At 40.4% G+C, this 15,203-nt stretch overlaps 2 protein-coding genes across 2 annotated transcripts in view; one reads left to right on the plus strand and one right to left on the minus strand.

The window, feature by feature from the left end:
- Positions 1 to 7,844, minus strand: part of TRIM66 (tripartite motif containing 66) — a 60,725-nt gene extending 52,881 nt beyond the window's left edge. Inside the window, exon 1 of the mRNA XM_081275510.1 lies at positions 7,104 to 7,844. The gene's annotated coding sequence lies outside the window, so the exon portion shown is untranslated. The remainder of the gene's footprint in view (positions 1 to 7,103) is intronic.
- Positions 4,790 to 10,913, plus strand: RPL27A (ribosomal protein L27a; the record flags this gene model as incomplete). Its single annotated transcript, XM_081280374.1, is given in 8 exon segments — positions 4,790 to 4,847; positions 7,150 to 7,320; positions 7,499 to 7,647; positions 7,782 to 7,845; positions 8,103 to 8,178; positions 8,588 to 8,762; positions 9,559 to 9,666; positions 9,668 to 10,913. Coding segments are annotated over 8 exon segments (882 nt in total). The 3' UTR covers positions 9,749 to 10,913.
- Between the last annotated feature and the right edge of the window lie 4,290 nt (positions 10,914 to 15,203).

Here is a 15,203-nt window from a genome sequence, read left to right on the forward strand (position 1 = left end):
CCTGAATAACCACAGTTTGTTAGTTGTTCTTTCATGTAAAATTTCTGTTCCATGGTTGAGGAGGGGGAAGTTAGTTTAGTAAAAGTACAATACAAGTCAAAGCAAAAGTACAGTACTTTGAGATATAACAGAACTACTTTTTTCATACTTTTAATTTCTTCAAATAGAATATTAAAAAAACATTTAATCAAGAATTGAGATTTAATAAAATTTTTACTTCTACATCATGGACATTCTTGAGTTAAACTAGTTTATTTTTATTTTTTTATTTTTAAGGGTTGGTGTTTCAAACCCCCAGGCCCCAGTGATTCTCTTGAAGAGTTGGTTCTATACGTACATGCCACCACACTTAGCTTAAACTAGCTTTTCTTCTTTTTTTTCTTCTTAACTGCAAATGCCTAGTGAAGAATACACAGATTGGGCTGGGGATGAGGCTCAAGCAGTAGCGCGCCCTCCTGGCATGCGTGCAGCCTGCATTCGATCCTCAGTGCCACATACAAACAAAGATGTTGTGTCCGCCGAAAACTAAAAAACTAAATAAATATTAAAAAATCTCTCTCTCTCTCTCTCTCTAAAAAAAAAAAAGAATACACAGATAAAATGACTTATACCAGTTTAATGCCCAAAGCACCAGAAGTTTTTTACATCATTGCTTTGGCACCATCAATGCAATATTAACAGTGGAAAGATCAAAAAACATCTTATTATGAAAAAATTTTGACCTCAGGGACCCCCTCAGGTTCTATAGACCACATTTTGAGAACTGCTGCATTAGATCTCACATGATAATCCTGGGAATTCAGAAAAGTGGCATGGCTTTCCACCATCAGTGAGCACTATATGGGGTAAGAATATAAAGAAAAAGGGATTTCATTTTTGTTTTAGAATAGCAATTGAAGTAACTCTATGAGGGTAAAGAATTAAAGGCCCATCCAAGACATGAGTCTCTGATCTGAGGACAAAGGGAGAGGTCAAATAATCCCTTTCTCACCTATACCCTTCTTCTGGCTGCTTTTTACCATAACTTAGCTCTTTTTCCCTATCATGGGTAAGTGGATGGGATATAGTTTGGAAGACTATACTTAAGACCAGGGAGCAACTCAAATGCCCACAGGAGCCAGGCAATCTATTTGAGTGAAGTCCCCACCTAAAAAAAAATTGGGTCCAGTATTGCCAAATCTTTGTTTTTCAAAATACCAGAAATCTAAATTTTTATTTGAATTTTAAAATTTTGGCAACTGTGTTTGTCAGGTTTTCATCACTATATCAAATACCTAAGATAACCAACTTATAAAGAGAAAAGGTTTATTTTGGCTCACAGTTTTAAAGATTCCAGTTCATGATCAGATAGACCCACTGGTTTTAGGTCAGTGGTAGGGGTGGTGCCAGATGGCACTGGTGGAGAACAAGCTTACCTTGTGGCCAAGGAGAGAAAGAGAAAGAGGAAGAAGAAGAGAAGAGGGATTAGAGTCTCACAATCCCCTCCAAAGGCACACCCACAAAGGCCCAAAGACCTCCCAGGAGGCCCCACATCTTAAAGGCTCTAACCCCTCCTAATAGTACTGTGATGGGAAAAGCCAATACCACATTAATCTTTGTAGGGTCATTTAAGATCCAAACTATAGCAGCAACTAACTAAATTTTAAAACATACCATAAGTCAAACAACATATACCAGCAGCATCCACCTTATAACCTCTGCTTTAAGTCATGGAGTAACCTGGACTAAATGAAACATCAACTGCTAGTATGGAAAGAATGGAATCCTTAGTATGGAACCAATAGAATGGAAGGAATGGGTTATGTTCCTTCCATGGGGTAATATTAACATCTGGATATGAGGAAAGGGAAATATCTACTGAATTTCTTTAACTATGAATGACAGAACAAATCATCCCACATCACATTGCAGGTAAGAATTTCAAAGAATATTTGCTTGGGTGGTACAGAACAAATTATCTTCAAAATTTAGTATTAATTTTAGGGAGAAAATGTGAAGGAGAAACACTAGGTAATGAAAGAGCATCCACTCTTTGCTAGACTGTGTTATACATGAGACACTATTTGTTTGCTTGTTTACTGTTTTTTTTAGACACAGTCCTAGGGTTGTAACCCTAGAGTGGAACTTTGTCTTTCTTGTTCATCATTATATTTGCCCCCTATTGTCTGGCACCTATGCTAGAATGTAATATGCACTCAATAAACATGTGTAAAATGAATGAGTGAAGGACTCATTATTTTTTCATTGTTAAGACAAAAAAACTGGGCTGGGGCTGTGGCTCAGTGGTAGAGCACTTGCCTAGCATGTGTGAGGCACTGGGTTCGATTCTCAGCACTGCATATAAATAAATGAATAAAATAAAGGTTCATCGGCATCTAAAAAAATGTTTTAAAAAGACAAGAAACTGAGATTCAAGGAGACTATGCAAGTTTGTTCAATATAATTAAAAAATAGAATTAGGAAATGAACACAAACTTGTTTGTTCTTTCCACTTATTTAATCCCCAGAAATGAAATTAATTATTTAAGCTAGTCTTTTTTGTACTATTGAATAAACTGCTCTCAAAGATCATAGAATTTCTTTCTTCATGTTTTGATATCACAAGTTTAAAGGCAAGGTTTTCCATCCCAGCTTCCAACAAAGCTTTTAGGAAAATAATTGTCATCTAGTACAATGAGTTAAAAAAAAATCTATCCACCACAAGAAATACTATTAGAAACCCTTAAGCACCAAATTAGATTATTTTTACTTTGTGCTGAAGAAAACTTCACCTATGATCTTATGAATTTCACCCTAAATGCCATACATGAGAAACTACTGAAAAAAAAGGAAACAAAAGTTCCTAAGCCTAGAAAGGTTGAAATGGGATTGGTAACTGTACAATACTACTGGAACATAAACTGATACAATCCATTTGGACAAAAATAGCAACATAAAATGAACAATAAAAAGGTCCATACCCTATAATCCAGCAATCTCACTCCTGGGAATTTATTCTAGAGAAGTTATTTGACATAAAAAACTATATATACACAAGTGTTCATTGCATCCTTGTCTCTAACAGCAAAGAATACAACAAGAACAAAAAAATGGAAACAAGAAAATGACTTTGTAAATTACAGTATATGCTGAAGGTAAATTACTCTTCAGCTGTAAAAAAATAATTCTGAAGAATGGGTAGTATTACAGAAAAATATTATGGAATTAAATGAAAAGCAGAATACAAAAGGATTAATACACATGACCATCATCTTTGCAGATTGCTACGTCTCCATGTAAGCAAGAGCTGAAAGGTGATATTCAGAAATGAAAACAGAATTGTGCAATGGTATGACTTGAAGTATTTATACTATGATTTCTTTTTTCAGGAAAATTTTTAATGTTGTACTGTTTTTTCTATTACATATATATTTTTAAATTCTTTCTGAAATAAATTTAGAATTCTGAGTTTTTCTCTAATTCTGACTTAGAAAATAATAGAAAGTCTGACTTTCCCCATCTTGAATTAATAGTACTCTACTTTAAAAAAGAAAACAACATAAGGACATAAATGTTCAAGTCTAAAGATGGAGATCAAGAAGATGGGGCTGGAAGCATCCAAGCTATTGTTGCAGTCTGAAGGACTGATGATGAAATCAGGAACCCTGAGAAAAAGAAAAGGGAGAAGGATCATCAGGCCCTCCTTAGGATGTAATGTGTTCCCAAGGTCACTTAAGAGAGTTCAGAGATAGAAAAAGGTCAGCACCACATTTACCTGCCTTACCAGGCTACAGCCTGGCATCATTTCTCTTCCACTCATTTCACAGGTATTTTCTGAGGCCCTGACTTGCTGAGGGAGTTCAAATACCTGATATGTCACAAGGCCATGCTCTCCTTCAGAGAAGATGTCACAGAAGATACCTCTCAGGGCTATGTCCAAGGTCATGTCCCATGTGTCTGGTAAAGAGGATGGGTCATCTAATGCCTAATATCCCAGCTGCTATTCACTTTTGCAGATATACAACTGAACTTTGTTCTCTCAGAGCTACCAGACTTAGGGAAACTGACCCATACTGAACAAAACACCACATGAGCCATGTTTTAAGTCACACTGTTCAGCCAGGTGGCTTATAGAACAGGATGTAGCTCTTCTATAGCCAAGGAACTTGGCAAACTACTTAGAAACAGTGTCCTAGCATCCAGAACCCTACCTCTACCCTTTGCACAGTCTTGATCCTTGCTCTAGGCCCCACTTATAATATACCCGAAGGTTAATTTCCATTCCCACTGTTCTGCCCTGCTTACCTTCATTGACAGATCATCTTCCCAAAGGTAGTTTCTGGGTAGCTCAATTCATATACTTGAGTACTTATAGGCCAGTTTCCATGTCAAATAGAAGATGATCTCCTTTTAGATCTTACCCTCCTACTCCCAAGACTCCTCTTTCTGCTGGTCACAGGCAGTATATGATTAAGTTTGAAGGAGTGATGAATACCATAATGCTGTGAGGTCAGAGAGGGAGTGGTCATTGAGGTAAAAGCAGACCCAGGCTCTGTATCTTACCAGCTGTATACTCTCCGGCAAGTAACTCAGTTCTGTGCATTTTTTTCATGCATAAAATGAGGCTGGTAGAGCTGAATTCTCAGGCAGATGCATTTGTGAATTGCAAGGTGCTTTGAAAATGTTGGGTCTATTATTGTGGACTAGAGTTGGGAAGAAGTAGAATGTAGGATGGCCCTTAAAGATTGAGGAAGATTCAGGCTATACAGTCAGGAAGAGAAAGGACATCCCAGGCATGAGTAAAGGCAAAATGGAGACAGAAGTAAAGTATGCCTGCAATAGAAAGCTTGTTGAGGTGAGAATCAGAGGTAAGGTTGGAAAGGTAGGTAGGCTGTATTCTATTGCTATTAGGGAATCACTGAAATTTTTGATCATATAAAAGAATGACAGTTATGTTTTGGGAGTACTAAGCTGATAGAAGATGTGAAGGATAGAGTTTGGCTGAGGGATAGAATGCAGGTAATGTGATCACAGAGTGGTTTGAAGACTCCAAATAAGAAGATGAGGAGCTGGGCTGGGGTTGTGGCTCAGCAATAAAGCACTTGTCTACCATGTGCGAGGCACTGGGTTCGATCCTCAGCACCACATAAAAATAAATAAAATAAAGGTATTGTGTCCAACTACAACTAAAAAAATAAAAAAGAAGGATGAGGAGCTGAATGAAGACAGTGACTCTAGGGCTGAAGGAGGAAGTACATTTGAGAGATATAGAATTAAAAGGATGGTAATAGTGTATAAGAGCAAATAAGGGCTTGGGAACAATTTTTCAGGCCTGATCTCGATGGACAATGATGTCTCTCACCAAGATAAAGAAATAAAGAAGCAGAGGTGGGCTTGTGGCTCAGCAGTAGAGTGCTCACCTAGCACTTGCGAAGTGCTGGGTTCGATCCACAGCAATGGAATATTACTCAGCAATAAAAGAGAATAAAATTATGGCATTTGCAGGTAAATGGGTGGAGTTAGAGAAGATAATGCTAAGTGAAGTTAGCCAATCCCAAAAAAATAAATGCCGAATGTTTTCTTTGCTATAAGGAGGGTGATTCATAGTAGGATAGGGAGGGGGAGCATGGGAGAAATAGATGAACTCTAGATAGGGCAGAGGGGTTGGAGGGGAAGGGAGGAGGCATGGGGTTACTAATGTTGGTGGAATGTGATGATTATTATTATTCAAAGTACAGGTATGGAGATACAAATTGGTGTGAATGTACTATGTATACAACCAGAAATATGAAAAATTGTGCTGTATATGTGTAATAAGAATTGTAGGGCTGGGGATGTGGCTCAAGCAGTAGTGCGCTCGCCTGGCATGCGCGGGGTGCTGGGTTCGATCCTCAGCACCATATACAAATAAAATAATGATGTTGTGTCCACCGAAAACTAAAAAATAATAATAATAAAGAATTGTAATGTAGCCCACTATCATATATAAATAAAAAATAAAAAAATTTAAACCACATAAAAATAAATAAAATAAAGGCATTTTGTCTAACTACAACTAAAAAAATATTAAAGAAAGAAAGAAAGAAGCACTAGTGAGCAAGGAAGAGTGAGTTCTTTGGATATGTTTATCTGTAGATTCCAAGGGATGCTAACCAGTAATTAAGTGAATGTATGGGTGTAGAGCACAGCAACAGAAATGTGAATTGAAGTCACACGAGGTGACCAAGTACTGTGAAAAGGTAAGTTGGAAAAGGACAGAAGGCTGAGGAATCTCAGCATTTAAATGGTGGACAATTAAGCCCAGCATGGTGGTGCTTCATGCCTGTAACACCAGTGATTCGGGAAGCTGAGGCAGAAGCATTGCAAATTTGAAGCTACCTCAGTAATTTACCAAGGCCCTAAGCAACTTAGTGTAACCCTGTTTCAAAAAAAGAAAAAGAGGGTCTGGAGTTTGTAGGTCAGTGGTAGAGCGCTTGACCAGCACTGTGTGAAGCGCTCAGCACTACATAAAAAAATAAACGAAGGTTAAATTAAATATATATATAATAGTTATATAAGAGCTATGTACTAAATTGTGTGGCAGTACACGTGAGGAAGTGAGCAGCTATGATAACTGGTAGAAGTTTCACAAAGGAAATGCTTGCATAGGATGCAGGTTGAACGGGGGTTATCTGGTTCGGAAGAGGAAGGAGTCGGGGGCATCCCAACCAGGTTCCAGAAAAAATTCACATGTGGCGTTTAGAAAAAGCATTTACAATGTCTGGATCCCCAAAGCATAGTGGTTGTTTAAACTTGAGGTGACATCGGTGACGACAGCAGAAGGGCAAAGTAAGTGGGGCAAGCGGCCACTCAGAAGGATGGCCGGCAAGTCCCTGAGGCGGTAAAGGCTCTGCAGAAGCAACTCCCAAGAGCTGCGAACAGGTGAGCACACTGAAGGCTAGACGGCGCCTCGGGCTCCACACTGCGGCCGAGGAAGCCACCAACCACCAGGCCTGAGCAGAACGTTAAGAGCCGGGGAGGGGCTCAAGGCTGGAGCTTTTGGCCAGGCACCGAGAGATAAAGAGGTCCTCCCTGTCAGCCTAGGCGGTACCCGGGCCAGGGCGCCAGGAAATGGCCTGGCTCACCTTGGTCGCAGCGGTAAAGCACCCCAAGCCCTAGATTCCTCTACAGTTTTCAGCATCCGAGCCAGATGCAACAGGCGGCACCAAGAAGAGTTCTCCGCTCAGACCACCAGCACTTCACTATGCACAGAACTAGCCACAGAAAGAGAATGCTACCGGCGGGAGTCAGAAACCCGCGAGACCGATGAAGTCCCGCCCGAGGCCCGCCTCCTTTCCGGAAGTGAGGCAATTGGTTCCGCCCCCTACTTTCGATACCTCGCGAGACTTCGCTGAGGCCTTCCTTTTTCGTCTTAGCCGCCGACATGGTAGGTGTTTCTTTTATGGCCTCCGCTTTCTTGCAGCCAGACACGCGGAGCTCTACTCATTTTGCCTCCCAGCCACATAACCCGGTTTTCCAGATTGCGCGTGGCAGGCCGTAGGGCAGAATGGCTGTCGCGGACCCGGGGCGGGGATCCTGGTGCAGCGTGCTAGGCCCAGGGTTCGGATCTTTGAGACACGAGGGCCGGAGCGCCCTGGCGCCGCCCTGATGAAACCGTCGGGCCAGCCAGTAACCTCATCCTTGCCGAATGCGCCAGAACTCAGGCCCTTGTTCCCAGTTCTGCAGGCTTGTCTCAAGCTGGCAAGCATTATTCCCAACCCTTCTTATTTAGGCTTGATCAATAAGCTCCTTTTCCCACGCAGCCATCCAGACTGAGGAAGACCCGGAAACTTAGGGGACACGTGAGCCATGGCCACGGCCGCATCGGTAAGTTTCTCCTGCTCGGCTTAGAAACTAACGTAGCGTAGAAGTGAGACTTTTGCGGTTAAGTAGGGATTGAATTGAACAGATGTTCACTTTTTTCTCCCCCTATTTAAGGATCTTCTGATATTCCAGTTTTAGAGAATGTTTGTAGATAGGAAACAGCGTGAGCGGCGCAGAAGTGGGGAAGTTCTCCGCTTGGCTAAGCGGGATTGAGAGGTTGGAAAAGGTTATGTGAATCCTGTAGCTTTGTATTCCTGCAGGCAAGCACCGGAAGCACCCAGGAGGCCGGGGTAATGCTGGTGGCATGCATCACCACAGGATTAACTTCGACAAATAGTGAGTGTTTCTTGACATTGTTTTTACACAGTATATAAAGTCAGCCTAGAACATCGGTGGAAGCTGGCCTCTTAAAAACCTTGTCTATTACTGGCTTTGCCGAGTTAACTTTTGATGATGTGAACTGAGAAACCATCATCGAGGCTAGAGTCACGCTTGGGTATTGGCTGTTGCCTTAGTGTGCTAGAGTCCTCGAAAAATAACTGCTGACCTTATTCACTGGCTGTGGGCTTCATGGCACAGCTAGTCACCAGGTTAGTGACATTAGATTCACTTGTATCCATGGATTAGGGAATGATGTATTTGACTGTATCTCTAGGGGACCTCTATTAGAAAAGTGTAGATTTTTCTATAGAGTACTATCAGATGTAGCTTTTTAATGAAGATGGTTTGGCCATTTCTTTCCCAGTCACCCAGGTTACTTTGGGAAAGTTGGTATGAGGCATTACCACTTAAAGAGGAACCAGAGTTTCTGCCCAACTGTCAACCTTGATAAATTGTGGACATTGGTCAGTGAACAGACACGAGTAAATGCTGCCAAAAATAAGACGGGAGCTGCTCCCATAATTGATGTAGTCCGATCGGTGAGTAAATTAGATATTAACTATAAAGTCCCTTTGTCCTTACAAAATTCTGAGTTATGATACACTTAAATGTCTCCTATACCTCTCTAGTTACCTGCTAGAAAATACAACCTTTTGATAGAATTTGTCATGACCAGAATGGAATTATTCCCCACTCTTCTGTCTTGGGTGCATTTTTGCTCTCAGAAGTAAACATTCAGAGAATGCATATCTATCACATGTCTTGATTGTATTTCTGGGAAAACCTTTGGAGAGTAATGGTTCCTCTCAAATTAATTTCGATTAATTTTTGCTTGAATGTCTTCCTAATTTGTACTGCCATTACCCTGCTTCTCATAGTCTGATATCTTTGGGGTTTCAGAACCTTCTGTTAGTCTTTAACTTCCATGAACCTGGAAGTAATCTTTAAGGAGGCCCAAACCCTAGGGAGATGTTCAGGTAACTTTAAATTCTTGTTTCCAGCCTATTTAATGCTTTTTGAGCAATTTTGGTAGTCAGGACTTTGAGCATTGCTGGGAAAATATCTTTCCTTTTTACTTAATAGGGATAATCAAACATAACGTGGAGGTCTGTGCTTTGCCGAGACTAGAGTCACATCCCGACACAGAACTTGTCCTGGTGTGCTACAGTTCTCGGAGAGAATTTGCTGGTCTTGATTCACTGGGGGGGACAATTAATGTCCCCATTAGTGCCCAGATCAGAAACATAGTCTACCTGGGACTTAAAAGTTGGCTTCTCTCCATGTGCCCCAAGAAATTGGTACATGACATGATGTGTAAATCTTTTTCTCTTCTAGGGTTACTACAAAGTTTTGGGGAAGGGAAAACTCCCAAAGCTGCCTGTCATCGTGAAGGCCAAATTCTTCAGCAGAAGAGCTGAGGAGAAGATTAAGGGTGTTGGGGGTGCCTGTGTTCTGGTGGCTTAAAGCCACCAAGAGCTCTAGAGGTTCATTAAATGCTATCAAACACTTTTCCTTTGTGGTCTAAGTAGGTTTTTTTGGCACTTCTACTTAAAACAAATCTCTACATACAACAACCTGTATGTCATATGTTAGGAACCTACTTTATAGGTCTTAGACACATGAAGGGGAATAGGCTTTCTAAAGTGAAAGTGAGAACTGTTGATGATTGAAATATGTTAAAAGGCCCACTGGTGTTGTACAGTGAATTTTACAGCAAGTGCGAGTGTATCCTTCACTTTTGTATGGGGCATGATCTTAAGACTTTGATCAGTCACACTAAACAGTGACAGTGTTATGATGAGGGAGCACTTTGACTTACTTCCTGAGTACCCCCTACCCCAATCTGGCTCTCTCATCTTGGACCAAACCATTCTAGTTACAACCAGAATATTCTGAATCAGAATCTTTAATCTGGATATATCAAAATGCGTTGGATTCAGCAAAGCAACTGTAAAGGGTCTTTATGTTCAAAAAAATAATCATGAAATTGTTAATTTTTTTAGTCTGAAGTATGGAGAAGACTGAAAAATCCTGAGGGCCAGAAACCAGATATGTGTTTTTTAGGGCTGGTATTTTGCTGTTGTAAAACCCATGACCAATATTTGTTTGCATCCTCATGGGTGTCAGGATAAATTATGATGTTAACAGCTTTATGGCTTTTCCTGAAATTTTGAACTTTTTTGGACCCAGAATGAAGCTTTCATCTAGGATCCTGAGCAAAGAAGTGTAAGATGTTATTTATAATACTGTATAATGTTTTTGTTAGTGGAAGTGACTCTCAGCCATATGGAATACCGTGATTTTCTGTGAGACAGTGTTATAGAGAATATTGGAGATCATACAAAGAGCAGGAGAGAAACTTGATTGGATAGACTTGGATAAGAATAGGAGACAATTGTAAGAGGTCAGGAATGTTTTTCAGTGGACACTCTTAAAACTGGATTGTCTGGCTTTGCATCTTAATATTCTGATGGGAAAAGGTGGAAATACAGGCTCTGCATTATGGTCTTCTTGAGGGCTTCTAACATGGAACCTGAGACCAAGGAACTGCACCGTTATAATTAGGAAAATGATTTCTACCCAAGAACTGCATGACTGTTTTGAAGCTCAATCTAATTCCTCATCTTTAAATTTCAGTTAAAATTGCCTCCTGTGCACTTTGTATGAATAAAATGGAAAGCCTACATTTACCTTTTGTATTTGTTAGCTTAAGTGGGAACTATTAAGGGGGCAGATGAAGGAATTAGTTTCTATGCATGTTGTTTTGTCACATGGGAAAATAAATGGTCCAAGCAGAGGGGATAGCAAGATGATGAGTTATGAAACTAATTTGGAAAGGGCAGATGGGATGTGCATGGTGCTATATGAGCCAGGAGAAGAAAGGACTGGCCAGGATGTAGTTCAGGGCCTGAGGAAACTTAAAGGCAGCAACAAAATGGGGAGGAGGGTGTATAGGTAAATTTTCAGGAGACAGTAGGATTTGGTTACTAAATTGGATGTTGATCAGGCATGAAAGGGTGGGGTATTGGAGGAAGGTGAATACTAGACCCTTAGTGGGTAGTCTCAGGATTCATTGCTGACATCCAGGTTTCCCTTGGAACTGCAGTCTTCTAAGAACCATATGTACTAAATTAAGAAGTCATAGTAGTACTCCTTCCCAGGCCAATCCCATCTCCTGGCTTAGAGGACAACTGCTGAGGTACTTTGGGCACATGAGATTGAACCCAGGGCCTTGTGCATGTGAACAAGCGCTCTACCAACTGAGCTACATCCCCAGCCCTTTTGGCATTAATCTTAGATGGCTAGGTGACAAAAGCCAAACATCCTATTCTCTAAATGTGACAACTTGAATTGCCTTTATGGATCTAGACAATGTTTTGATGGATATTTCAGTTTAAAGGGAAAGGTCCTACTGCTTAGAAACTGTCACTTAAAGTAAAGGAACACAAAATTGGTGAGAACAGGGGCTGGGGTTGTAGCTCAGTTGGTAGAGCCTTTGCCTTGCATGCGTGAGGTACTGGGGGTTAGATCCTCAGCACCACATAAAAACAAATGAAGTAAAGGTATTTTGTCTGCCTACAACTAAAAAAATATTTTTTTAAAAAAGGGTGGGGCTGGGGTTGTGGCTCAGCAGTAGAGCACTCGCCTCTCACATGTGAGACCCTGGGTCCATCCTCAGCAGCACATAAAATATATTGTGCCCATGTTTAACTAAAAAAAATTTTTTTTAAAAATTGTGAGAACAGTTGGTTCTGTGTCCTACTTAGGACCAGACTAAGAAGTAGTTTGAAGTCCCAATACACCCAAATTGTAGTGCTTTCTTGAGCCTACAACCACTGGTATTTTTTTCATGAGACTGCCCAAGTACTGACTGGCCTATCCCATGGGCATAAAGGTTCACTAGCAGTATATTCAGGGCTGACTAGTACTGGGGTTGGAAAGATCCTCCCAGATGTGGGAAGCACGGCTTTATCAGTGATAATCTCTGACTCAATGGCTTGAAACTTGTTCACATCCCTCTTAAAATATGAAAACGGTATGACTAGGATGGTAAGTTGACAACCAATCATTTATAAACTTGGATTACAAAGGATGTAATTTCTAGCCCAATACGTATTTCTTGGAATAAATTTTCATCCAAATCCCAACTGCAGTTGTAATTTAGTACTTAATAGAAATGCCACACAATTTGCAAATGCAGTTAATCAAAATCGCCAGATGTATGCTTTCAGTTCAAATAAATATTCCTGTTATTAGCCTATGATCAGACAGCCTCTGGGACTGAAACAAGTTGAAAGTAGTTACATTGAAGGCAAAATGAGCAGCATCTGAACTAAAAGGCCTCCAGTGGTTGGAGCCTTTTGCTGCTGTTTTCTCCCACCCGCACTGCCAGACAGTAATGCCCTCGCGCTACTGCCCCAGAGCTCAGAAGCTGCTCCCTTCAGCCCCCAGCCCCAACCACTTCCTGTGTGAAAATCTAATTCTGGGGACGGTGTCGGACCGGAAACACAGCTAGTCACTTCCGATAGAGGGTGGAGCCAGCCTGCTTTGCTGGAACACTGGTACTTTCCTGGGCGAGGCGGGAAGATTTAACTCCTATTGGAGTTCCCTTCAGGGCACTTACGAACAGAAGGTGTGGTCTTTTTTGTGCAGTTTTCAAAAAGGGACTTTGCAAACCCCAAGAGTGTTTCAGTTGCCTTAAAAGATGATTATTACATCTTTTAAGCTAAAAAAGAAAATGCTCGTCTGGAAATGTTCTGTAAGAACATAAAGGGAATTTCCTTTACTGAGCTTTGGAAAGCAAGGGAGGAAGATGGTGTTTTGGTAGTCGCTTTTAAACCAAATGCATATTTCATGTTAAAAATGACATAAATGAACAAAAAATAATTTAGAAAGCTTACAGAAATTAATGAAAAGTAATGTTTTTCTCTAGTTTTCAGGGCGTCTTACGATCTCCACAGGCAAATGAATTTAAGAATTTTTAGAATGCATATCACTACATCTGGTTGTAGAAACTATAATTTTGTGTACCACTCCGAGGTAAAAATATAGGTTAAGTTGTATATTTCATTGCTAGCTTTATTTTATATACCAATTTTTATTGTATTTTCACTCCCACTTTAAATTGTTTTAAATACCATTTATATACCCCTGTAAGTTACTTGTTGTACAAAATAAGTAATATACATGTCATATAAAGAGGGTTTTTAAACAAAAATTTAACTGAGGGACCTGGGGGTGTAACTTAGTGGTAGAGTGCCTAGTACTATGAGGTCCTAGGTTCAATCCCCAGCACCACCAAAGGGCAGGCGGGCTGGGGGGGGGGGGGGTGCTGTGAATGTAATTAGAGAGCATTCCCCAAAATAAGCCTAATTCCAGACTATCCAGTGTGAATCACAACACTCCTTCAGAACACTTTTTGGTTTTTGTCAATCATATGGGGGAAGCTACCAGGGATGCTAGATGTTCTGCAATATGTGGGTTGGTCCTTCACAACAAACATACAACTTAGAATTTAAATTCCATTTACAGGTTAGGAAGGTCTCCCCAGGGCTAGGGATGTGGCTCAAGTAGTAGCGCGCTCGCCTGGCATGCATGAGGCACTGGGCTGGATCCTCAGCACCACAAAGAAATAAAGATATTGTGTCCACCTAAAAGCTAAAAAATAAATATTAAAACAAAAAGGTCTCCCCACCCAGAGATTTTATATACTTTCCAGTTTTCTAGGATTCCAGGGGAATCTTGTACATTACAAAGTGCAGGCATGGAGATTGAAGCAAGAGGATTATAAATTTGAGGCCAGCCTCAGCAACTTAGCAAGGCCCTAAGCAATTTAACAAGATGCTGTCTTTTGAAATAAAAAGTCTGGGTAGCTCAATAATAAAATCACCCCTGGGTTAAATCCTCAGTATCAGTACCCACACAAAAATATTGATTTCAGAAAACTCCCTTGAGTAAAATCAGATATGAGTTGCTAATACAGCATACTTGCCTACATAATATGCAACTCATATTCACAGTGATTCTATGTATAGGTTTAGATATGTAACTTCATTGTATCTTCTAGTACAGGTGTGCCCAAGCATTTACCATATTTATTTTAAAACAAATTACTTTCTTATTTCTCTTCTTATAATTAAAAAATGTTTAAGTTGTGTTGTCTATGGATTTCATTTCAGGACAATGAAGAGGTGAGTTACAGTATTTGCTATTTGGAAGAAAAAAAATGGATCTATAGGGTTGAGTCTTGGTTTAGGGGTCTAGAGATTGTATGAAAGCAGAACTTGGAAAGAGGACTTGAACACTTTTTGTGAACTTCAAACTAGACCAACTGTATTCAAACCCTCCCTGTAAAGCTGTACCTTGGCCACAGTGATCACTCTAGCAAGCCACTGTATGCCAATGTCCATTTTCTAAGTTAGGATAAGAGCTTCAGCCACAGGAGGAAGGAGACATGCCCTTCTGGCATTCACCCAGGGTTGATAGACTATTTTTAAGATGTTTCAAACTTTACAAAAAACAATAATTTGCACCTCTGTCTTGTCATCTGATCACGTCTGAAGGTACTTTAGGGTCACATAAAAAGGGGTTGGAGGTGGGCATGCTGGCACAAGTCTGTAATCCCAGTGGTTCTGAAGGCTGAGGCAGGAAGATCAAGAATTCAAAGCCAGCCTCAGCAAAAGCATGGCACTTAGCACTCAGTGAGACCCTGTCTCTAAATAAAATACAAAATAGGGCTGGGGATGTGGCTCACTCTGGTTGAATCCTGTGAGTTCATTCCTCAGTACCAAAAAAAGAAAAAAGAAGAAAGAAAGAAAAGAAAAGAAAAGAAAAGAAAAGAAAAGAAAAGAAAAGGAAGGAAGGAAGGAAGGAAGGAAAGACAGGGTTAGGGAGAAAGAGCAAGAACACCTTTGGGGAACCAGATATTTATTTTTATTAAGAAATCATCCTCTGTTATGAAGCCCAAGCTGAGTTAACAG

Source organism: Spermophilus citellus (assembly GCF_964194105.1).
Source record: "Spermophilus citellus genome assembly, chromosome: 2".
Classification (NCBI taxonomy): domain Eukaryota; kingdom Metazoa; phylum Chordata; class Mammalia; order Rodentia; family Sciuridae; genus Spermophilus; species Spermophilus citellus.